This window comes from Macaca nemestrina, chromosome 11 (assembly GCF_043159975.1).
Source record: "Macaca nemestrina isolate mMacNem1 chromosome 11, mMacNem.hap1, whole genome shotgun sequence".
NCBI classification, from domain to species: Eukaryota; Metazoa; Chordata; class Mammalia; order Primates; family Cercopithecidae; genus Macaca; species Macaca nemestrina.
Genome location: NC_092135.1, coordinates 140,415,083 through 140,439,318, shown reverse-complemented (window position 1 = coordinate 140,439,318; position 24,236 = coordinate 140,415,083). Strand labels below are relative to the sequence as shown.

General features: G+C 53.3%; 1 protein-coding gene across 6 annotated transcripts in view; it reads left to right on the top strand.

The window, feature by feature from the left end:
• Window positions 1-24,236, top strand: part of LOC105473739 (contactin-associated protein-like 4) — a 207,606-nt gene that overhangs the window by 99,984 nt on the left and 83,386 nt on the right. For 3 of the 6 annotated variants that reach the window (XM_024790372.2, XM_024790371.2, XM_071073796.1), the window contains 5 exons: window positions 12,313-12,460; window positions 19,451-19,654; window positions 20,309-20,493; window positions 21,076-21,219; window positions 22,227-22,491. In XM_024790372.2, the coding sequence (XP_024646140.2) occupies window positions 12,313-12,460; window positions 19,451-19,654; window positions 20,309-20,493; window positions 21,076-21,219; window positions 22,227-22,491 (946 nt within the window). Of the gene's footprint in view, window positions 1-12,312; window positions 12,461-19,450; window positions 19,655-20,308; window positions 20,494-20,545; window positions 21,220-22,226; window positions 22,492-24,236 lie in introns of those variants that run through there. The other 3 variants (XM_024790373.2, XM_024790374.2, XM_071073797.1) reach the window with 3 other exon arrangements.

The following is a 24,236-nucleotide window of genomic DNA, read 5'->3' as shown; positions in this document are numbered from 1 at the left end:
CAACCCAACAACCTCCCAAAGGCCCCACTTTCTAATATCATCACTCCCCAAGGTAGACTTCAACCTGTGAAACCTGTGAAATCTAGGGGGACACAAACATTTAACACACAGCATTCTGCCTCTGTCCTCCCCTGCCCAATTCAAGTCCTACTCATATTCCAAGCACATTCTTCCCTTCCAAACAGTCCCAAAGTCTTAACTCATTCCACCATCAATTCAGCATCGAAGGCCCAGAGTCTCCTCTAACGATCACCTAAATCAGGCATGAGTGAGACTCAAGGTACAACTCATTCTGAGGGAAACTGCTCTCTAGCTGTGAAACTGTGAAGTCAAACAGTTCACATGCTTCCAAAGTACAGAAGTGGGACAGGCACGGGACGGACGTTCCCACTCCAGAAGGGAGAGAATGGCAAGAAAAGTGGTTGCCCGAGACGTCCAAAACTTTAGGCCTGAGAATAATCTTCGAGTCAGAGCTCTCATCCAGCCCCACTGAGGTGGAAGGTCACACCCCTAGAGCTTTGATGGGGAGGTCAGGTCCCAGGGCTTGGGAAAAACACCTCCAGGATGGGCATCTCTCCAGGAGAATCCTCGGCCTTCTGCGTAGCTGGAACTGCAGGTGCATACCACCACACCTGGCTACATTTTTTAAAAAATTCTTGTAGAGACAGAGTTTTGCTTTGTTGCCCAAGCTGGTCTGGAACTCCTGGCCTCAAGTGATCCTCCCACCTGTGCGTCCCCAAAATGCTGGGATTGCAAGTGTGAGTCACTATGCCTGGCCTCAGTTATACTTCTTTAAAGACAAAATTAATAGTTGCCCCAGGTTCTGCAATATACGTTTACATTTAATCCAAGTCCATTTTCAGATAACAGTATGCCACATCACCAGTATTGAAGGAATCCTAATTCCTCCCCATCCATGATATCATTGCTCCAATCCATTCACTTGTATGTGGGACAGGTAAGCATACCTATAAATATATAATATATACATGTATATGTATATATGCATGCATTAGAAAATATACTTTTCGCCGGGTGCAGTGGCTCAAGCCTGTAATCCCAGCACTTTGGGAGGCCGAGATGGGCGGATCACAAGGTCAGGAGATCGAAACCATCCTAGCTAACACGGTGAAACCCCATCTCTACTAAAAAATATGAAAAACTAGCCGGGCGAAGTGGTGGGCGCCTGTAGTCCCAGCTACTCAGGAGGCTGATGCAGGAGAATGGCGTGAACCCGGGGGGTGGAGCTTGCAGTGAGCCAAGATCACGCCACTGCACTCCAGCCTGGCCTGGGCGACAGAGCAAGACTCCATCTCAAAAAAAAAAAAAAAAAGAAAAGAAAATACACTTTTCTATTGTTGTTCTAAACAAACTGTACCATTAGGTCAAATAAGAATGAGAAAAATGTTTTTATTTTACCTTCACTGATTGCTTCTTTGATGCTCTTTGTTTTGTTATGTAGATCCAAGTTTTTGACCTGTATTATTTTCATTCTCTATAGGAAACTTATTCTAAAGTTTCTTGAGAGGCCAGTCTACGGGCAGCAGATTCCCTCAACTTTTGTTTGTCTGAGAAAATGTTTATTTCTCCTTCATTTTTGAAAGATAATTTCACAGAGAACAGAATTCTAGGTTGGTGGTTTTCTTCTCTTAACAGTCTCTTTCAATATTCCACTCTCATTTTGTTGTGTGGTTTCTGGGGACACGTCAGGCGCTGTTCTTATCTTTGCTCCTCTGGCAGTCAGGTGTTTCTTTTTCTTCTGGCTTCATTCAGAACTTTTTCTTTATCTTTGATTTTCTTTAGCTTGAAAATGATAGGTCTGGATGCCTGAATTTGTGGTTTGGTGCCCGACATTATTTTGGGAAAACTTTTCAGTCATCATTGTTTCAAATATTTTTTCTGTTCCTTTCCCTGTTTATTCTCCTCTGGTTTTCACATAGTTCTGAATATTTTATTGGCTTTTTGTTCAGCCTTTGTCTCTTTCTGTTTCAGTTTTTTTGCAGCCTTGAGTTCGGAGGTTCCAGCGGTGTCCACTCACAAGCCTGAGCAAGCCCTTCACTCCTGTCATCGTGCTTTGATTGACAACTCCTGTCATGGTGCTTTTGCTGACGGCTCCTCTCAAGGTGCTTTGGTTGACTGACAGCTCCTGTCATGGTGCTTTGATTGACAGCTCCTATCATGGTGCTTGTGGTTGGCAGCTCCTGTCTTGGTGCTTTGGTTGACTGACAGCTCCTGTCATGGTGCTTTGATTGACAGCTCCTGTCACAGTGCTTGTTGCTGACTGACAGCTCCTGGTCTTTTTGGCTGTTTATTCGGATTTCCACCTGTCTGCTTACGTTGTCCATGGTTTTTTGTGATGTTAATTTATCCATGAGAGCCCTTAGCAGATTAGTCACAGGTGTTTTAAATTTCTGGTCTGAGAATTAAAGCATCCCTGTGGTATCTGAGTCTGGTCACGATGTTTGAACTGTTTCTTTAAACTGCCTTTTGCTTTGCGGTGTGCCTTGTAATGCTGTGTTTAGAGCCCACGTGATATAATGAGTAACAGAAATGGCTGCAAAGCAGCTTTTAGTGGCATGGGCTGCTGAGATATGGGGAGGGGAAGCTGGACCAGCCTCAGCCTTCCAGAGCCTGTGCCCCGGGGCAGGTCAGTTCTGTGTCCCCCTTGGGTGGTACGGGATGGGTGGGGGGCTGTTGGGTCCTGATGGGACCCTGTGGTTTACACTCTGTTACCTGTTGTCTCTGGAGGGCAGGCCTTGCTAAGGAGAACCCCAGGCTCTGGCAGATACAAGTTTTTGACCTGTATTATTTTTCTTCTCTGTAGGAAACTTATTCTAAAGTTTCTCGAGAGGCCAGTCTACGAGCAGCAGGTTCCCTCTTCCCTCCCCTGCCAGAAGCATGAGGGTTTTTCTCTACTATTCACTGTGAGAATCTGGTCCAGCTCTCGGAAGTAAAACTCACACCAGTTTTGGACTCACTGAGACAGGGTCCCCTGAAGCTTTAACGCACAGACTGGCCCACACCAAGTGTGCAGCAGGGTGTGAATCCCAGCTCCAGCCCCTGCCCTGGTGCCAGGCCCTGTGGGTTACCGCTCTGGAAAGTGTCGATTCTCTGTGCCCACCTGTTTAGGAGGCGGTGGTTTGCACTGTGACTTCACTTCTTCACCAGATCTACAAAGGGTTGCTGATTTTTCAGTTTGTTCAGCTTTTTACTTGTTGTTAGGACGCAGTGGCGACTTCCAAACTCCTTGCATCCCCAAACCAGGAAAAGGAAGCCAGCTGATGTACACGCTGGTGCTGATGTTGTTTGTGTGATGATGTCACATGATTACGTGATAAATGTGATCACACGAGTAGTGACTTGTGTTCAGGCATCTAGAGCGGCGGCATTTTAGTTGCTTCCCAGTTTTCCACGGAGCGCTGGCGCTAGGGTAATTATGTTTCTAATGCTTGAACTAATTAGTGTCTTCATACAACAGATTTATAAATATCAAGTTATTTTAACCAGATAACAGCAATCTTGCTAACATGCACAAGCCAGTGTACTAACACCTTGCATGGACTCTTACAGCCCTTGGAGGACACAAGCTGTGTCCAGTACTGTGGTCAGGGAGCCCACAGGGGCCTCTGCAGACCCCGTACCCAGCACCGTGGTCCAGGCAACCACAGTGGGGCCTCTGCAGACCCCATACCCAGCACCATGATCCAGGCAACCAGAGTGGGGCCTCTGCAGACCCCGTACCCAGCACTGTGGTCCAGGCAACCAGAGTGGGGCCTCTGCAGACCCCGTACCCAGCACCGTGGTCCAGGCAACCACAGTGGGGCCTCTGCAGACCCCGTACCCAGCACCGTGGTCCAGGCAACCACAGTGGGGCCTCTGCAGACCCCGTACCCAGCACCGTGGTCCAGGCAACCACAGTGGGGCCTCTGCAGACCCCATACCCAGCACCATGGTCCAGGGATCCACAGGGGCCTCTGCAGACCCCATACTCAGCACCGTGGTCCAGGGATCCACAGGGGCCTCTGCAGACCCCGTACCCAGCACTGTGGTCCAGGGATCCACAGTGGGGCCCACAGAGGCCTCTGCAGACCCCATACCCAGCACTGTGGTCCAGGCAACCACAGTGGGGCCCACAGGGGCCTCTGCAGACCCCATACCCAGCACTGTGGTCCAGGGATCCACAGTGGGGCCCACAGAGGCCTCTGCAGACCCCATACCCAGCACTGTGGTCCAGGCAACCACAGTGGGGCCCACAGGGGCCTCTGCAGACCCCATACCCAGCACTGTGGTCCAGGCAACCACAGTGGGGCCCACAGGGGCCTCTGCAGACCCCATCCCCAGCACTGTGGTCCAGGGATCCACAGTGGGGCCCACAGGGGCCTCTGCAGATTCCCCCAGAGCCATTTTCTGCACCCCCACCCCTCCCAAATTGTGCAGTGATGCTCTTGCTGGTGGTTTCAGCCGGGCCAGGCCCCTGAGTGCATGGCGGGTGCTGGAAGGGGGAAGGTACAGAGTCAGGGAGCAGGTTTCACCCACAGTTCTCTTCCTCTGGTTTCGCCCACGCTGTCTTCCTCTGGGCCAGGCTTGTGCATCCCCCAGTCATCACTCCAGCATGGGGCTCTGCATGAGCCATGCCCTCGGCTCCTGGGTCACCCTCTCCCTGGGTGCTGGCAGCACCCCCTTGGGTTCCTCACCCCCACCTGCACCTTTGCTGGCTCCCCATCCTCTTGTGACTGGGTTTTAGGTGCCATCGGCTTTGCTGAAACTCTGAACAAAACACTAGGCAGAGCTCAGACCAGGCTGGCCAGGGCAGCCCGGGAAGACACCAAGGCCAGATGGGAATGCCTGACTCCAGTGAGCTTCTAGGTCCAAATGGCATCCTGCTGTTCAACCAGCACAGTTTTAAAAAGGGCGAGCTGCGTAAGTGAGAGGAGAATCCCTCTAAAATCATCACCAATGATGTTCCCGTGGGAACCCACGCCTGTGGCTTGGTACACGCTTTCTACAACATTTTCTTTGAGTATAAAAATGAGATCACATGTGCAACTGATCAGTATTCACATCTAGAAACTTAATGCATGTTTATCAAAAACAAACAAAAACATTCTTTAATGGGATTCATCATTCTAACCAAGCATCCCTCATGTATTTAAATCAAATGCTCTCTGAAGACATACGTGCTTCAGAAATAAGTGGAGTTTAACTCTTTAATTCTAAACAAAAATGGCAAATGCAAAAGTTTCTGAAAGGAAATTGTTATCAATAAACTTCTTATTGACAGGTCATTTTGGGCTGTGATGATCTATCTGGACCCCAATCAGAAGGCACAGGTTACAGAATTCCAGAGACCATCTGAACAGCCCAGGGACAATATAATTGGTTTTTATTTGTTCCCATTTTCAATTTAATTGTGTAGAAAATGTAAAATTATTTAGATATCCTGAGTTAGGATATTATGCTTTGTTATTTAGATTTTAGTAGCAGGATTGACAAACAAAGGGAAATAAGGATTTGACTAATCTTTAATATTGGGCATTAATTCCTGAAGATATTATTTTAAAACCAGTTATAGCAAATAAGCAGACGGAAAACCCTACTTTAGGTCACTCTTATACATCACCAAAGACTATGACTTACTGAAACAGATCATTTATTCAGCAATAATCGGTTTTGATTGTTGAATTTTAAGAGTGATTGTGGAGATGGTAAAGCTATTGGCTAACTGTAGATATTACGGCAAATTGATCTGATGTCTGAGGACAGAACTGAGATTTTCCTATGTCTCCAGTAAGTAAAAACTGTAAAGTGTCAGATGTGAGTAGGCTCCGATCGTTAGCACCAAACCCATCGATCCTTACAACCCCTTCAGGTAAACCCTTCATGCAGCTTTGCCACAACACAGACCCCCAGTCCCCATCTGTTAAGAGAGCAGGAATCACACCACCTCTTAATTACACATCTCCGAGCTGAGCTTCAACCCTGCAATTCTGCCTCACTCTTCAGTTGCCTTGCTGTATCAGGGTTTGAACTTCTGAAGGATGGCTGAAGGTACTGTACGTTCAAAGAGAAAAGTTATTTCCATTTATTAGAGAAAACACATCTTCACACTTGAGAAAATAAAGCAAGGATAAATCTTTGTGGCTGTCCACTCATTCATAATTGTCTTACTCATGAGAATCCGGGCCCGCTTTGGAAGATTCAAAGCCAGGTTTGAATATAGGGTACACCAGACTCTACGTATTGTTTTTTTTCTAGACAATCGTTATTTGGTGTAAGAGATAAGACCATCACACTAATAAGTTCCAAAATCTAGGTCACCAGGTTCCTCAGAACATATTTGATTCCATTTATTTATCTATAAGAGCAATTGTTCTGTCTGAGAGCTTAAGGAAATAGCTACAGTTATATATAACTTTCAGAATGCAATTTCTTAAAATTCAAATAAGTTGCATTTGTATGAATATAAGACCCGAATATATTTAAAACAAATATAAATTCATTAAATATTCTTTTAACAGAAACAAGATTTATGAAATGACACATTTGTATGCTACTTCTCATGAAATATTAAAGCAGATGACAGCGTCAGAATGTGTATTTGGAATGTGTATTTTAAGGGCTCCTTAGAAAAGTGACTGATTCTGGGCAGGGACGGGTAATGCCCAGGCTGAGCTGGGAGCACCTTCTGATGACACCAGACAAGAAAGCACTTTGGTGCTTGAAAGGACTCACCTAAGGGATTCTCATGTGCAGATGTGGAGCCGTTTGAACATAGGAAACGGTAACAACCACAGTGGATCCCATGGGAGCATTAAACCATCAGCATCTTACAGTCAGAGGGAGGAGGAGGGAGGGCGTTCTGACGGGAGGACATTGAGGGCCCTGGCTGTAAAAACGCTAACGATAGAGAATTGCCGTCCTCTAGACCCAGTGCAGTCATTGACCCAGGTGAGGATCCCAGCTGGCGCTGAGACCGTTGCATACGCTGCTTCCTGAGCAAGATGTTCACAGGCTCTCAGAATCAGACCGCCCTTATTAGTTACTTGCAAAGAGAAAAGTCACTTCCTTCCCCACATGATCAGAATTAATGTCAACAGGAGTGGTGTGTCTGAGTCTGTGCCTCATGAGCCACAATAAAAGGCCCACAAGGCCATTCATGTCGTGTTCTTGCCAAAAACGTGTGGCCAACCCTGGCCATGAGGGACCCTCAGACAAACCCAGAACATGCCAGGGGCTATGGGTCCCCTGACTTAGACACTTCAAAACATCAAAACCATGAGCCAAAAACACAAGATGGGCTCTGTCCTGTATTTGGGGAGAAATTTAAATATGGGCTATATCCTATATATTATTATTGGCTTGGTGTCAACAATGATATTCTAGTCACTTTGGAGAAGGTCTGTTTTTAGGAGATGTGCAGTGAGTTTAGGATGAAGGATGGTGAAGTCTACAGCTTTATTCAAATGGCCCCACAACTACCAGCCATATGTGTGCATGTCTGCGTGTCTGTGCGTGCACAGGTGATATGAATGTGTGTGCATCCGTGCCATGTGCATACACACGTGTGGGTGTGTGTGAATGCATGGATGTGCACACCTGTGTACAAAGAGAGAGTGTGACAGAGCCAAAGACCAGGGACTCCGGGCTCACAGGTGAAAGCTACACCATCTGTGCATTGTTTGGTGTAGTCAACACAAAGGTTTAAATTTTTTCCCCCCAAATTTAGAAACCTTAAGTTTTCCTTTTAGGGAAATGAAATACAAAATCTTTTCTCAAACAAGCAAATAAAATACTAATTAGCGTATTTTGCTTCTATTGGACTAACGATGGAATGGGCAGCTCGAGAGCCCTTTTTCCCTTTTGGCCTCTAATCCCACCAAATAGAGCCCTGCTTTCAGAATGGGAGGTCAACAGCCTAGGCTGATTTCCTTAATATCTCTTGTCATTAGGGTTCAAAATTGCTAGTAGTTTTAAATAAAATTTGCATTTGATATCATAAGCATTGAATGATATGTTTTTGATTATAGGAGCTGCTATTTATATCTTCTCTCTTGAAAGGGACGCATTGGATATGAACCCCAAGTCTGGCTCAGTGGGTTCAGCGGCAGGAATGGTGACAGTAGCCACACAGCAGCCTTGGAGTGGCCGCTCACCTGAGGCCTCACAGTGGGCACCGCCCTGGTGGCCGCGGGACGGAGGCATCTCCAGGCCTGTTTACAGACACAAAACCGAGGCTGGCAGTGAGGAATCTCGCAGGTGCTTGGGACCAAAAGGCTCATTTGCGAATCATCCTGCGAGATCAGTCTTAAGTCTCTGTTCACAGGTGTGGCCGGACAGTCCTCGCCTTGGGGGCTGCAGGGATAGTGGTGACACCTCCTGGGATGTACCGTGCTCCCACGGTAGCTCTCGCTCTCTGTCCATGGTCCTGTTTGATGAGGACTCCTGGGCTCAGACACCAGTCCCCAGGGTTACTCCGTTAGGCAGGGCAATGACCTGCTAACTCAGGGCTCACTGGAGTAGAAGACGATAGACAGGAAGCTCTGCTCGTCATGCTCATTGATCCAATTATTACAGAATAGAAGAGCCTCCTTCCTTGACCTCAGTGCGGTGAACTGTGATTATGTGATCAAAATGTACAGAATCAGAAGGTGGGGCACATCCAATAAAGGGCTCATTTCACTGCTGCCTTCCTGTTCTGCAGTGTGTGGAACTCGGGGTCTCTAATGTTGGAGGCTTAAGCAGGGCTGCTGTTGGGCTTAAGTTGTGACTTCCTTTGACACGTGATGGAGGCTTGGATGCGGAGTTTTTGCTCAGGCTCCAGGTAGAAGGAAGCTTAACTCAGGCTCTGGGGCCTCTCTCCACCCCTAGCATGGGAGAATGCATCAGGATCATGTAACCATGTGGTGCCGTTGATTGAATACCAAGAACAGAGCTTACAGGCCCAAAGTGAGGGCTTCCGGCTGGATTTAAGAGGTCCAGAGGGGCTGATGGAATCCTTCATCCAAGGCACTTAAACGTATTGTTTGCAGGGTAAGAACAATATCAGGACACTTGGAAAGTTTTGTCAGTTTTGATTCTCTTTCTAAAATGCAAATTTAAATTTCCACCTGGGAAAACTATTCAATACTCAATTGACTTTCGAAACAGGGATTAGAGCACTCGAGGATGCTCTGTGCTCACAGAACTGGAGGCGCGGAGGCTCTCCCAGACCAGGCAGTGATCAGGTGTAAACCCGGGTCCCTCGTGCACCTCCGAGGCCGGACTCCAGCACTGACAGCTGTCAGGATGATTGGCATGGCGCTGAGAATGCCGCCGTTGCTTGGAATTTTAATGCTAAATCGATGCCTTGTTAATGGAGCTTTTTGCGTCGAAGTTACATGACTGTATTTTGCTTCGTGTTATTAAGTAACAATTAAACTAGGAGTCGAAAGGCGCCTGTCAGAGTGACCCTGGTGAAAGGCGCCTGTCAGAGTGACCCTGGTGAAAGGCACCTCTGACCTTGGTGAAAGGCGCCTCTTTCATCAATGTGATCCTCATGGGAAAAAAAGACCCTCAAAACAGAAATCCCAGGGAGGCCGACGGAGAGTTCCCACAGAAGTGTTTTCCTGCTTTTGATGGACATGAGCAAAATTTAAATCTTTACTTTTTTCACTGAACTGTTTTTTTAAATTTAAGTGAATTATTTACACTGTAATGATATGGTTATTTTTAAAGCTGAAATTTGGTTGCAGCTTTACACCAACCCACCTCAGCCTGCAGGGGCCAGAGTGAGGGTTCTGGCCGGACGACCATCCCCAAGCTGGGCCTTCCCAGCCCGTGGCTGCCACCTCCACCGTCCTGCAGTGATGAGTCCAGAGTCTCCACGTAGAAATCCCCACAGAGCGATTCTGATCCACATTGGAGGTTAGAACAACTGTCCATGGAAGACAGAAACGCCTACATGATGGAGAGGTACCATGCACACACATACACACACATGCAAACACACACACAAATGCACACACGTACACACATGCACCCCCGACACCCATGCAGACACAAACATGCACACACACGCAAACACATGCACACACATGTACACACAGGCACACACTCATAGACACACACACATGCAAACACCCTTGCACATACACGCACACAGCCCTCAATTTACAAATATTTTAGAAAAAATTCCATTTCACATGTGATCCAAAGTATGCCATGAGGACTGGAGGCTGTGGCGGCTCATTCGGCTTCCTGAGCACCCCGGCCTCCCGGCTGCCGGGGCCAGTGGATTCCGCAGGGACAGCCCTCACCCCACTCCCAGGGTGTCCGCCCCACCCCTCACCCAGGCTTAGGAGCCTGTTGAGCCGTCTCAGATTGATCAGGAAACATGGGGTCTTCTTGCTCTTTACATTTGTTTTCTGTTGTTATTGTGAAGTTGGGAAGCTGAGCATTTTACCGTTTGTCAGACCCTTCTCACCGCTCGCCGACTCACAGGCTCAGAGAACTTTCAGCTGCGTCCACGCGTCCTCCTCACTCACAGGGCTGCCTCTGTGTTTTAATAGTAACCCGAATTTACACGCATCCTTCTCACTCACGGCGCTGCCTCTGTGTTTTAATAGTAACCCGAATTTACACGCGTCCTCCTCACTCACGGCGCTGCCTCTGTGTTTTAATAGTAACCCGAATTTACACGCATCCTTCTCACTCATGGCGCTGCCTCTGTGTTTTAATAGTAACCCGAATTTACACGCGTCCTCCTCACTCACGGCGCTGCCTCTGTGTTTTAATAGTAACCCGAATTTACACGCGTCCTCCTCACTCACGGCGCTGCAGATAACCCCTCCCAAGGTGCCCTTGACTCTGACTTCGTGAATGGCGTTTGATATTGGTGTCTGGGGATGTCCTCACATCCTGATATTATAACGCTTTGTGCTAAGTATTTTCAACGTTGATAGAGATTTTTAAAAGGGTATCCTTGAGGAGTCTGTCTTGTTCTGGGAAACCCGACGCCCAGACTGCCTCCCGAGTCCGAGTCCGTGCGTGGCCTTCCCGCCTACCCCACCCTCTGTGCCCTAAGCCAAGGCTGCAGGAAGGGGAGGGAGAGGCTGGAACCACTGTGGCCCCCACACCCCGCCCCGCCCTGCCCCAGCACACGCTCCTCTGACTGCGACTCCGGGGGTCTCACCCTTGCGGTTCTCGTCCTGTGCGTCCTCAGCGTGTGTTTTACGGTGAAACTCTGTGACCTGGAGATTAGGCATGAAGCTTACCCGTTGTTTTCCAAACACAAGCCTCACAGAAACGCCCTGGTCAGGGCGCTGGGATGGTGCTGAGAACATTTAGAGTGGCCTCGTACCAGGGAAGGCCTTGGGACCGGAGCCTCTGCGGGGAAGGCCTTGGGACCGGAGCCTCTGCGGGGAAGGCCTTGGGACCGGAGCCTCTGAGGGGAAGGCCTTGGGACCGGAGCTTCTCTGTGGGGAAGGCCTTGGGACCGGAGCCTCTCTGTGGGGAAGGCCTTGGGACCGGAGCCTCTCTGTGGGGAAGGCCTTGGGACCGGAGCCTCTGCGGGGAAGGCCTTGGGACCGGAGCCTCTCTGTGGGGAGTGGGGCAGCCAGACAGCATCTCCCGCTCAGAAAGTGAACCCGCCTGGCCGGCTCGCAGGCCTCAGAACAGCGTGACCAGGAGGGAAACGGGAGCAGAGGCAGAGGCTTTGCTGAGCTGAGGCCTAGCCTGGCTCCTGCCGGGGCCTAGACCTGTGAGACCCTGTGGGTCAGGGCTGGAGGCCGTCCCCGGTCACTGCCACAGCCCCAGGACAGCTGGAGGGAGTTCTCATCTCCTGCCTCCTGATGGGGTGTGCCCTGGTCCCTTGTTCAAGCCGCTGCAACGAAGCAGCACAGGTGCGGCAGCTCATCAAGGACTGATGCTCGCTTCTCAGTGCAGAGGCCGGCAGCCCGGAGTCAGGGCATGGCAAACCTGGTGTCAGGGTGGACGTCTAGGCCACTCTCTGGTGGTTACCTCTCCCCCGGTCTCTCCCACAAGGACACCCATCCCATCATGGGCTCCGCCCTGAGACCCCAACACCTCCGAAAGGCTCCACCTCCAAAACCATTGTCTGGGGGTTAAATTTCAATGTAGGAACCCGGAGGCCCGTGGCTGCGGCACCGTCTCAGTCCGAGTGATCTGCGAGCCGCTTTGCCTGGGGAGCGGGTGGGCTGGGGACGGGAGATTGAAAAGAGGAGAGGGGCAGAGACCCCGGGGAGGGAGGGTCCTGCCTGCAGCCTGTTCTCCTTGGAGGGGCAGACCCCGGCCACTGAGCCCCCTCTCTTGCAGGGCTTTCTGGGAAATGCGAATGCGGACAGCGTGGTACAGCACAGGCTGTGGCCACCCCTGGAGGCCCGGTACCTGCGCTTCCTGCCCGTGGCCTGGAACCCAGACAGCAGGATTGGGATGCGCGTGGAGGCCTACGGATGTGCCCACAGTGAGTGCTTGGCCCCGGGGCATGGGGCACAGGACCGGCCCCTGCGAGTCTGCTCACAGCCCACAGCCTGCTGCCTGCGGCTCTCTCCGTCTCTCTGTTTCTCTCTCTCTGTCTCTGTCTTTCTCTTTCTCTGTCTCTCTTTCTCGCTCTCAGTTTCTTTGTCTCTCTGTCTCTCTCTCTCTGTCTCTCTCTGCATCCAGTTATGCCACAATCCCCTCATGGCCTGTCTGCCCGGGTGCTGAAGTCTAGGGGTGGCCTGGCCGGGTGCTGAGGTCCGGGGGTGGCCTCTCTGACCGGGTGCTGAGGTCCGGGGGTGGCGTGGCCGGGTGCTGAGGTCCCAGGGGTGGCCTCTCTGGTGGGGCGCTGAGGTCCGGGGGTGGCCTGCCTGCGGCGGGTGGCGGCTGTGCTATCACTCACTCACCACATCCACGTCTGTCGGGAGCTGGTGATGGGAAGAGAATGTTCTGGGTTGATGTGGAAGATGAGTGCACAGTGCTTTCTTCACAAGGAAGGAGCGGAGCTGGGACTGTGCAAACCAGAGTGAGAAACGGCAGGGGGGAACCCAGTGGCTCAGTGGAGGGACGAGAAGCTGCTTCTCAGGGCCCAAGGGGTGCTTGCAGCTGTGAAAAGCAACAGAACAGACTGTCCTGTCCCAGGAGAATCTGACGTGGGGGTGCCCGGAGCTGAGCCTCACTGGGACTGTTGGGGCAGATGCCCCAAGAAGGGCCGGCAGTGCTGATGTTGCCCGGCCCCCCGCAGCGGGCTCAGACGTCCTTCCTGGCCTGGCCACCGGCTCAGGGACATTGAGCCATTTTTTCCTCCTCTGACCGCCTCCACACACCCCTGGACACCTCTGAGTCCACAAGGCGCTCCCTCCAGCTGAGACCCCCACATGCAGGGTCTCTTGGATCTGGGAACATGTGGCTGTGGCTTCCCCGCCCCAGTCAGCACCTTCATGCTCCTTGTTCCCGGGCAGAGTGCCCGTTGGGGAGGAGGGACCTCGGGCCGCTCGCTCTCAGCCCTAGACTCCCTGGCTGCATGAGCAGATGGCACCCTCAGGGCCCAGGATCAGAAAACCCCTAAATTCAGCAACTGCGCTGCCGGCAACATGGGAGTTGGCAAAAGGGAGTTCGGAAGACAGTGCACCAGCAGGACTCTGAAAGTGGCCCCGGGATGGCTCCGGGAGGTGGAAATGCCAGGTCTTGCCACAGCTGGAGAGGAGACCAGCTCTTCCCACTTCACCCTCCAACCCCACTCCAGGCCCCGTCCTCCGTATGCTGTCCTGAGCTGGGGAGAACGCCTCGTGCTGCTCCCCGCCCCCCAGGTTTCCATGCTCATCCTCGCCCCGGAAGATGTGGAGAAAACAGCTCCCCCAGCCTCCGTCCTGTGCACGCTGCTGTTTCTAGGCCCATCCTTAGCACTGGGATAAACCCAGCGGCATCTCGGGCCCTGGAGGCCCAGCGGGGAGGGGGACATCCCCTGGGTGTCACCTCTGTGGCTTCTCCTGAGGGCTCTGTGGGTCTCCCATGCCCCTTCCGCATCACACCCCAGGCTTCCTCGTACACGCTTTGGATTCCTGGTGTTGAAGAAGAGTGTATCCTGCACCTTGCTGGGAAGGCAAAGAGACGTCCTGCAGGACAATTACAATGGGGAAGACCTTGCTGGGAAGGCGAGCAGACGTCCTGCAGGGCGATTACGATAGGGAAGACCTTGCTGGGACGGCGAGCAGGTGTCCTGCAGGGCGATTACGACAGGGAAGACCTTGCTGGGAAGGCGAGCAGACGTCCTGCAGGGCGATTACGACAGGGATAGACCTTGCTGGGAAGGCGAGCAGGTGTCCTGCAGGGCGATTATGCCCGGGAAGACCTTGCTGGGAAGGCGAGCAGGTGTCCTGCAGGGCGATTATGCCCGGGAAGACCTTGCTGGGAAGGTGACGAGACGTCCTGCAGGGCGATTACAATGGAGAAGAGACGGGCTCCCACCAGGTGTAGCAGAGGAAGCAGCTGGGGGTGCAGCCCACACACGGGAAGGTCAAGGTCAGGAATCAAGGTTGGGACGGAAAATGACGAAGCCAAGACCTCAGAGTGGGGGATTCTGGCTAAGTCCACTCCACAGGAGCCCCACTGAGGCAGCCCAGTGGGGTCGGATCTCAGGGCCCAGGGTTCTCTGGACACTGACCCAGCAGAATTCTCCCTGAACTGGGTGTGCAGGCCGAGGACCCGGCTGCAGGTGGAGCCGCCCAGGAGGTCCGGGGACCCAGCAGGAGCTTGGGCCAGCAGGGAGGTGTGTTGTCCGCTGGGTGCAGATGGTTCTGCCAGGATAAGCTCCACTGGGGAAAGGAAGCCCCTTCAGGCCCGGGCTGCTCTGTGCAGTCCTCTCCACACACATCTTAACACAGGCCCCAAGACACACAGGCCCCGCCACACACAGGCTCCAACACACACAAGCTGCACACACACAAGCTGCACACACACAGGCCTAGACATACAGGCCCCAACACACACAGGCCCCGACACACACATGCCTTGACACACACATAGGCCTCCACACGCACAGACCCCAACACACACAGGCCTCAATACACATAAGCTCCAACACACAGGCTTCGACACACACAGGACCCGACACACACAGGCCTTGACACATACAGGCCTCAATACACACAGGCCCCAACACACACACAGGCCTCGACACACACAGGCCCTGACACACAGAAGCCGAACACACACACAGGCCCCGACACACACAGGCCCCGACACACACAGGCTCCCACACACGTGGCTTCCAGGCAGCATTTTCACTAGAGTAACCTCAGGGGGTGGACTCTGGGGTGGGCGGGTGATGGGTGGAAGGAAGCGGAGTCTGGACTGTCCCGGGGCAGGCGTCGTGATCTCTTCACGCTACCTGGTTCTCTCCGTGTGGACTCAGCTGACCACTGGGTTCCAACCCATGTCAGCCAGTTTTGTTTTCTTACGAGAGAAGGACGCTTCCGCCTTTCAGCTGTTTCTTCTCTTATCTGACATCCTGAAAACTCCGGGATTTCTGTTCCTCATCGGTCTCTTTAGCTCCTTGGGGCCCATGTTCCCTGAGTCGTCTGCAGTAGCGTCAGGCCCCCCGCCCAACCCGCCCACCGATGCCTGCACAGTCCCCAACCCAACCTTCAGTCATTACTTTTTGGGAATAAGTTTTCTGAGGTACATACAGAAATGTGCACCCAGCGTAAATATGTGCAGCTGCATAAGTTTTCACAACATCACAAGCATCCCCAGACCACAGAACGGAGCGTCACCCGTCCTGAGGCTCCCTGTGCCCAGCGCTGACCCTTCACCCACCAGTCACCGGTTTAGCAGGGACACGTCCCACCTTCGAACTCCTTACACAGGGGTGCTTCGGCAGGTGCCTCTCTGCTGTCTTCCCTCACCCCGCCCTCCGTTACCCACCGACTCCTCCATCAGCACACGGGTCCCCCGCAAGCCCCTCCGGGCCAGGTGTCATTCTACATGCTCCCCTGGCAACTGGCTGTGTCCCCGTGGCAACCTGATCAATCCCCATGGCAACTGAAACCACCCAGGGCCATGTGGCAGGTGCTTGTGAATCTCCTGATGGACGAGTGGATGTGCAGGCGAGTGCCTCCTCGGCGAGGTGGAGAGAGCAGAGGTGTGGCCCAGGAGAGGGCTTGCCCGGGCCCGAGGCAGCCCCCGAGACCTGCTCCAGGTTGGACGCCAAACCAGGAAGGGCGGGCAGGCTCGGGTGGACCCAGCAACAGCAGCTTTCAGGCGTGAGGCTCATCTGGTGAAACGCCGCCTGCCGGGGAGGGAGCACGGGTTCTCCAGCTCTGATCATGAGTCTACAATCAACACTGCGGCAAAGCTGTTTAAAATGAGAAGGTGCGCTTCGTAAGGACGAGAAAAACAGACCCGGAGCCGCGGCGGACCTGCCTGCTGCCTGCTGTGGGGCCGAGGTCCGCTGCTGTCGGTTTCCATTAGGGAAACCTCGAGAGGACATAAAACAGCGTGGGAGGGAGAGGAACCCACACTGAAAAGGAAAATGCTGGCAGTTAACAGGGTCCTCCGTGGTGTGAACCGTGTAGATCTGTGCACCCACCCGTGGAAGGCCTTCCACATCCAGGGCACACAGGAGCTGGGAGACACAGCCGCAGCCGCCTTCCCTGGAGCCTGGGAAAGGTGCATTTCTGTAGCAGCCACAGGTGGGGGCCAGGCTGCTGCTGGTGTTACCGCAGCCACTCACCAGTGGGGAGCACCAGCTTTACAAGGAGGAAGCGGGTGACTGAGGAGTGGGCACGGCTCTAGGTACAGCTGGTGACAGGCGTGGGCTTCACACAGGAGGGAGGCGGGCGATTCGCTGTCACCCCACCGTGGGCAGTGGGGACCCTCAACCAGAGGCCTGAGATGAGTTCCCAAACACTGTACCCTGAGGACCCCCGAGAGGCTTTCAGGTTTTAGAAAACCCCTTCCTGAAAAGTCCACATGTAACATACGAGCTCTCCCGTGCGCGCGTGTGTGTTTGTGCTTCGCGGTGATCAGACCCAACGCCAGGTCCTGGGGGCGATGAAGTCCGGTGGAGTCAAAGGAGTAAGAAAAAGACAGTTCGAGAAAGTGGGACTGGGGGCCATGGCCAGTGTGGAGGCTGCACCCGAGCTCTGGGAGCCCACACTGTTTATTGGTGCTCAAAGAAACAGCGAGTGAGGATGTGAGGGTTGAAAGGAAACAGTGTTATCAAGTGAAGGAGAGATAATGGGAGTGCTGGAAGCAAGGAGCCAGCATGTCTAGCAGACATGGAAGCCCTGCCTCAGCTTCTCTCCCAACATTTCTGTGTGTATGTGTGTGCATCCCTGTGCGTGTGTGCTTGTGTGTGTGCATGTGTGTGTGTTTGTGATGTGTCTGTGCATTTGTGTGTGTGCCTGTGTGTCTCTGTGTGTGCCTGTGCATGCATGCTTGTTTCTGTGTCTGTGCGCTTGTGCATGGGTGTGTGAGTGTCTCTGGCTGTAGCAGGCTCTGCGGGTCCCTGTGTGCATCAGAGACCCTCCTACAGGTTGGGTTTGGAGTGTGGGGAGCCCTCGGAGGGAGTGAGGTCATGGAGAGGGTGGCTGAGCCCTTTGTGCTCTGGGCTCCCTGCCTAAGAGGTCACCTTGTGACTGCAGCCGGGCCACTCGGGATGGCTCCGCGGGGTCCCCTGGTGGCCGCTCTCCCTCCCGGTCCTGCCCACTGCCCCATTGCTTGGGGATCTGTGTTAGTCTGTTCTTGCATTGCTGTAAAGAACGATCCAAGTCTGGGTAATTTATAAGGAAAAGAGGTTTAATGGGCTCACGTTCCGCAGGCTGTACAGGAAGCATGGCGGCATCTGCTTCTGGGGAGGCCTTGGGGGGCTTTTACTCATGGTGGAGGGTGAATGGTAAACAGTCGTCTCACATGGCAAAAGCAGGAGCAAGGGGCGGGGGAGGCGCTGCGCACTTTTAAACAACAGGATCTCGGGAGAGCTCACTCACTATCCCGAGGACCCCACGGAGGGGATGGTGTTAAATCATCATGAGGGACCCGCCCCAGGATCCAGTCACCTCCCACCGGGCCCCACCTCCAACAGGGGATATCATTTCAATAACACTCAATAACAGTTCAATAACAATCTGAGGTTTGGGTGGAGACAGAGCCAAACCCTGCCAGGCTCCCAACCACAGGACTTCACAAATGGTCCCTTTGCAAACACCACCCTGTTCTGAGAATTCCAAGGCTTCCCTGTGACCCCACAGGACGCACGGCCACTTCCCAAGGAGGCGTTTCTTCCTTCCCCTTCCCCACCTGTGCACCACGGAAGACACCGCAGCTCCTTCCGGCGACACAGCAGCTGCTCCCTTGGCGTCAGCGATGCCCTGATGTTTTCTGCAGAGGAATGAGTGATGCGGCCTGGGGCGAGAGCACGTGAGATGCTGTCCGGGTGGAGAACCGTGGCAGCGCCTGGGCCAGGAAACCGCAGGACGCCCAGCAGCCTTTGCCCATAAGGACAGGGCCCTTTACAGAGCTTGTGTGGTCACCCCCAGCCTCGGTGGGAGGAGGACGCGCCCTTCTGTGGAGGGCCCCTAACGTGTGCCTGGGTCTCCTGCGATGAGTCCGGGGTGAGGGGGTGTCACCAGGTGAGGATCTATCACGGAGGGAAAACACAGCCCTTCCAGGGAGGATGGACCAGAGAATTAGGAGAAGTCAGATCTGCCAGGAGCAGCACCCTCGTTACCCTGAGACGTTTGAATGTTCACCAGTCGCCAGAAAATGAAAACTTTTCAAGGCTGCTGCACCGAGAGTTTCCGTGTGGTTGACACTGGCCAGTGTGAGGGGCGTCCACAATTGAGGCCGTAGACGTTCACGCAGCGGCGCAGAGATTCCCAAGGGCAGACTTTGAAAAAAATGTATCTTTAGGTGCAGCAACACCTGCTGGAAGGAAAGACGCCTCGTCTGATGGCTGGACTGGAAATGCGTTCTTTGTGGGCACGTGTATTTCGTGTGGACATGCAGGCTCTGCCTGTATGTGTGCCTGTGTGCTCATGTGCCTGTGTGTGTGTGCTTGTGAGTGCATTTGTGTATGTGTGCTGCACATTTTGTGTGTTTGTGTGTGCCTGTGTGTACATGGTTTTGTGTGTGTGTGTCTGTGTGCCTGTGTGTGATTTTGTATATACATGTGCATGTGTGTGCCTGCGTGTGCATGGTTTTGTGTATATATGTGCATGTCTGTGTGTCTATGTGTGTGGTTTTGTGTATACATGTGTGTGTCTGTGTGCCTGTGCGTATGAGTGGTTTTCTGTGCACTTGTCTACGTGTCTGTGTGTGTGCATAGTTTTGTTACGTTTAATTTTAGTTTGTACATGTGCCTGTGTGTGTGTGTGCCTGTGTGTGTGCCTGCGTGTGCCTACAACACTCTGTGTGTTTAAGAATGTTAATGGCAGCATGCTAACACTTAGCACAACTTTTATCTCTTCTGCAGGATCAGAAGTGATTGATTTTGATGGAGAAAGTTCCCTGCTTTACCGATTTATTCAAAATACCAGGAGTCCAGGAACAGACATCATTTCTTTGAAATTTAAAACTCTGCAGAGTGATGGGATTCTATTCCACAGGGACGGACGGAATGGGAATTGCATCACCCTGGAATTAGTGAAAGGAAAACTCATTTTATTCATAAATTCAGGTAAAATTATCAGTCGAGGACTTCAATAATCTGATTACTTAGACATAATTTATGTCGAAATATTTTTGCATGTAATCTTTAAGCAGTCATTACGGATGCAAGGGCCTGTGTCGGCTCATGGAAATGGTGCAGGTGGGACCACTGTACGGGAGGGGATCACTGGGCTCTCACGTCCTTCAGTGCCACTCCGTAGCTCCATCCCACAGTTTCCCAGCCCCAGCACAGCAGACGTTTCGGGCCAGATGATTCTCTGGGCAGGGCCCTCCTGTGCACTGGCGGGGGGTGGACAATGTCCTGCTCTCTGCCCCCTCTGCTCCCAATGCCAGGAGCACCCCAAAGCCATGACCATCAGAAATGTCTCCAGAATGGCCCGATGTGCCCTGGGGACAGTGATCCCTGACTGACCATCACTGTCCCATGCTACGGACGACAAGGCTGCCACAGCAGTAAGGAAAGTTCACAACACAGACAAGGGCTTTCCAGGAAAACGAGTCTGTGACAGACTCGTAAAAGGTGGTGAAAAGAGAGGGTCAAGAATGGGGTTGCCGGGGTGGGAGGGCCTCATGCCCAGGTCAGATGCAGCCACTCCCAGGACAAGGGTGCTGACCTCCCCTTCTGGATGGGACCTGACAGCATCTCCTTCCTTCTGCCCAGGCAACGCCACGCAACCCTCACCACCTGGCCAGGGTGGCCTGGCGCTGGGCAGCCTGCTGGACGATGGGCACTGGCACACAGTGCGGCTGAAGTGCTCTGGCCGGGGCCTGAACCTCACGGTGGACAGGCACTCGAGACCCATCTGGGCACCGGCGGAGCTGTGCCATGCGGACCTGGACCCTGAGGTGCGGCTTCCTCATCCTTTGCACAGACCTGGCAGCTCAAACTCCATCTAGGCCCAGGAGGAGCAGCACAGTGGATGGGCCCTTCCTGATGTTCAGGGCTGCAGATGCCGTCCCTATCCCCTCGCAGGAGCATTTGCAACATGGGCGTGAGCCTCACCACCATCACGACCTCTGTAACCGGGAAATCACTTTCTAAGAGAACCGGAAGAGTTTGGCAATGTTTCCCTTTGCCAGGGTGGCCCGGTGTCCTCAGGGCCCTGAGTCCCGGCCACCCTCCACCTGCCGTCCAGCTCCAGTAGAAACAGCCCCATCCCCTCCCAAGGGCTCCATTTGATGCTAAATTACCTTTTCCCCAAATGACAGCCGCAGAGGCTCTGGCGCCAGTTGACATCAGCTCATGTAAGATGTTTTAGAATCTATGTCTTAGATTCATTCAAAATTAACAGAATAATTTTATAGAAGTACACAAAATTAACCCATCTAGACCGAGCCTGCCCCATTTATGAATCATCAATGTTTTAAGCAAATTGTCAGAAATTGTCAGTAATAAAGAATATTACTGATGTTATGTTTCTTTCTAAGATCAGCTTTGGAGGGATTTTAGCACCAGGAAAGCCAATGGTGTTTCCAAGGAAAAACTTTCGTGGATGCCTAGAAAACATTAATTTTAATGGAGAGGATGTCATTGGTTTGGCCAAGCAGCAGGGACCACAGATCCTCGTCACGGTAAGAGTCCCCCGAGGAAGTCGGTGCCTCCAACTCCCAACCGTGTCCTTGTCTAAGGTGAGGCTCGTGACTTTAACAGCCTCCTCCGAGCAGCTGCGAGCACAAGCAGACCGGCGTGAGCACAACTCATGCTGTTTCTGGCATGAGACGAAGAGACCTGTTTTTGATCAAAATAAAATTAAGCCTCAGTGCATGATTTCCTTCTGTGGAGGCATCATCCCTCCCCAGAGGCCAGTCTTTTGGCGCATAATTCCCTGCAAGCAGCTTTGCTTCAGGACCATGGCACATACCGGAGCCCCTGGTTCCCTGGGGTTAAATATCTTGGTGTTTTCGAGACATTTGGAATAACGCTTCTGCCATGGAAGTTTGAACACGAGCATGAAACTAACATGCTGTGCTTTCATGTCGCTAACACGCCAGTGCAACGGTTTCGTTGACTGACAGGGGACGGGCGGGTGCATTTACACCCAGGGAGGCCGGCTGGACCCAGGACCAGCCTCAGGGCACATCTGCAGCCTCAGTGCTGCCCTTACCCGGATCCCTTTACCTGGTATCCTGGTTAAAACCCCAGTCTTCCGGGCTCTGTTAATGGGGTCCACTCCTGAAATTTATCTTTTTTTCACCGTGGGCTGAGCCCCGGGGCAGGAGTCGGCCGCTGAGGCCTGCCCCGAAATCCGGGTCCGTCTGTGGCTTCGCCCTGGGACCCTGGGCCGCTCACCCCGGCACGCAGGAAGCGAGCTCCCCACGCCCAGTGGAAAACACGTTTTTACCACGTCTGCGTCTCCGGGAAGAGGGTGGGCCGGACCCAGGGCAGCAGAGGCTGGGAGCGGGGCTGTGGGCTCGGCTGGGTCGTCCTGGGGTCTGCCGGGTGCAAGTGTGGGGCCCGTGGGCACCGTGGAGTAGGGGACGCGGGGCATCCAGATGGGAACAGGCCAAGCCTGGTGGGGCCGGGAGGGATCCCCTGACCGGGAGGACCCTCAGCGCCGCCCTCCATCTCCCCCTCCCAGGGAACCGTCGCCTTTGCCTGTGCGCACCCCCAGACCGTGCCCGCCACGTTTCTGAGCGCGCAGAGCCACTTGGCGCTGCCCGGCTCCCCCGGGGCGGACGCGGCCTCCGTCAGCTTCCAGTTTCGCACGTGGAACCGCGCGGGGCTGCTGCTGTCCTGGGGGACCCGCCCGGGCTCCGGGGGCTTCTTCCTCGCGCTCCAGGACGGGAGGCTCCACGTGGGTCCGCGCGCATCCCCGGGACAGGCGCAGAGCGGCGCCCGCACAGGTAACTCGGGGTCCCGGCCCCAGCTCTGCAGGGAGCGCGGATTTTAGGGACCCCCGGGAGCCCCGCTTCCCCGGAACACAGGCGCCCGCTGTCTACACCACGGGAAGCACCAGGGTTCCGGAGAAAGGGTGCCCGCCCCCGGGAAGCGGGATCCTGGAGCCCAGCCCGTTTGGGTTTGCAAGCGGCGTCGCATCTGAGAGCTGCGCCCAGGGCTGCGGTCTCCCTGGTGTCTGCACATTTGCGGGAAGAGATGCCTCCATCACGCAGAGAGCTGCCATGACTGAGATGAAGGAGGGGGATGTGTGAAGGCCGGGGCCAAGAGAGGGACCCTTCCCCATGCCCTTCCCGGAGGGAGTGCCCAGGCCAGCTCTGCCTCCTCCCGCAGGTGCTGGGGCCTGGAGGGTCTACACTTGGGATGGAGTGTCTACACTCGGGAGGTGAGGCAGGTGTCAGGGAGGTGAGCTGTACACAGTAACACGTTTTCCTTCACGTACATCCTCTCGATAAACACCTTTCCACGGGATGGAGGGAGCGCTGGCTGCTGGGTGCTGCCCCTGAGGTTGAGTTCCACGGTATCGTTGGCACGGTCAGGTGTGCCATCTCTGACACGCTGTGGCCCGCGTAGTCCACGCTGGAGCACAGCTTTTAGCAGGACTGCACTGCTTCTGCGTGTCGCCGCTGGAATCTTTGTTTTTTTTTTTTGTTGTTGTTTTTTTTTTGAGACGGAGTCTCGCGCTGTCACCCAGGCTGGAGTGCAGTGGCCGGATCTCAGCTCACTGCAAGCTCCGCCTCCCGGGTTCACGCCATTCTCCTGCCTCAGCCTCCCGAGTAGCTGGGACTACAGGCGCCGCCACCTCGCCCGGCTAGTTTTTTTTTGTATTTTTAGTAGAGACGGGGTTTCACCATGTTAGCCAGGATGGTCTCGATCTCCTGACCTCGTGATCCGCCCGCCTCGGCCTCCCAAAGTGCTGGGATTACAGGCTTGAGCCACCGCACCCGGCCCCCTTTGATATTTTTAAGCACCGTCCTTTGATCACCTGCTTAATGTTAATAATGAGATAAATTGACATGAGTTAGGTTTGTGAGAAAGAAAGAAATCAGATTCACTATCTTAGCAGTGAGCAAGCTTTCGAGATTATCATCAGAAAAATGTTAATTTATAGTAAGTGTGTCATGATCACATGGCTCATGGTGATGGATCTGATGTCCTTGGCAGAGATTTCAAGCATGGCTTAATTTTAAACATCTGAAAGAACCTGCATCAGTGCGATGGTACTTTAATAAGCACCACAAAGCCAGTCTCATTTTTAACTAGTCTATTGGTGTAAATATTTGAAAAACTGCTGGGAATAAGATTATAATAGATGTTTCAGTATTTATAATAATGTTACTCTCCTGCAGAAGGAATTTATTATGAGTCTCTGGTGGGCACCCAGGTGGCCCTAGGGACCCCATCCCCTGGGGTTGCTGCCACCAGTCGGCTCTGTGCAGAGGGCGAGTTGGATTTGGAGGCTTGTCTGATAGAAAGAAGGTGGCAGAGTGATAGCTGTCACTTAGGAGGTTAAGATGCGGAGCCAGAGCTTCTGACTGGGGAGTTGCTCTCCCTCTGTTGGGTGAAGCTGGCTGCTGTGTTGTGAGCCCTCCGTGGAGAGGCTCACGTGGGGAGGGACAGAGGGCAGTCCCCAGCCAGACCCAACAAGGGACGGTCATGATTCACTATCATTCCCATGCTGTGCATGCATTTC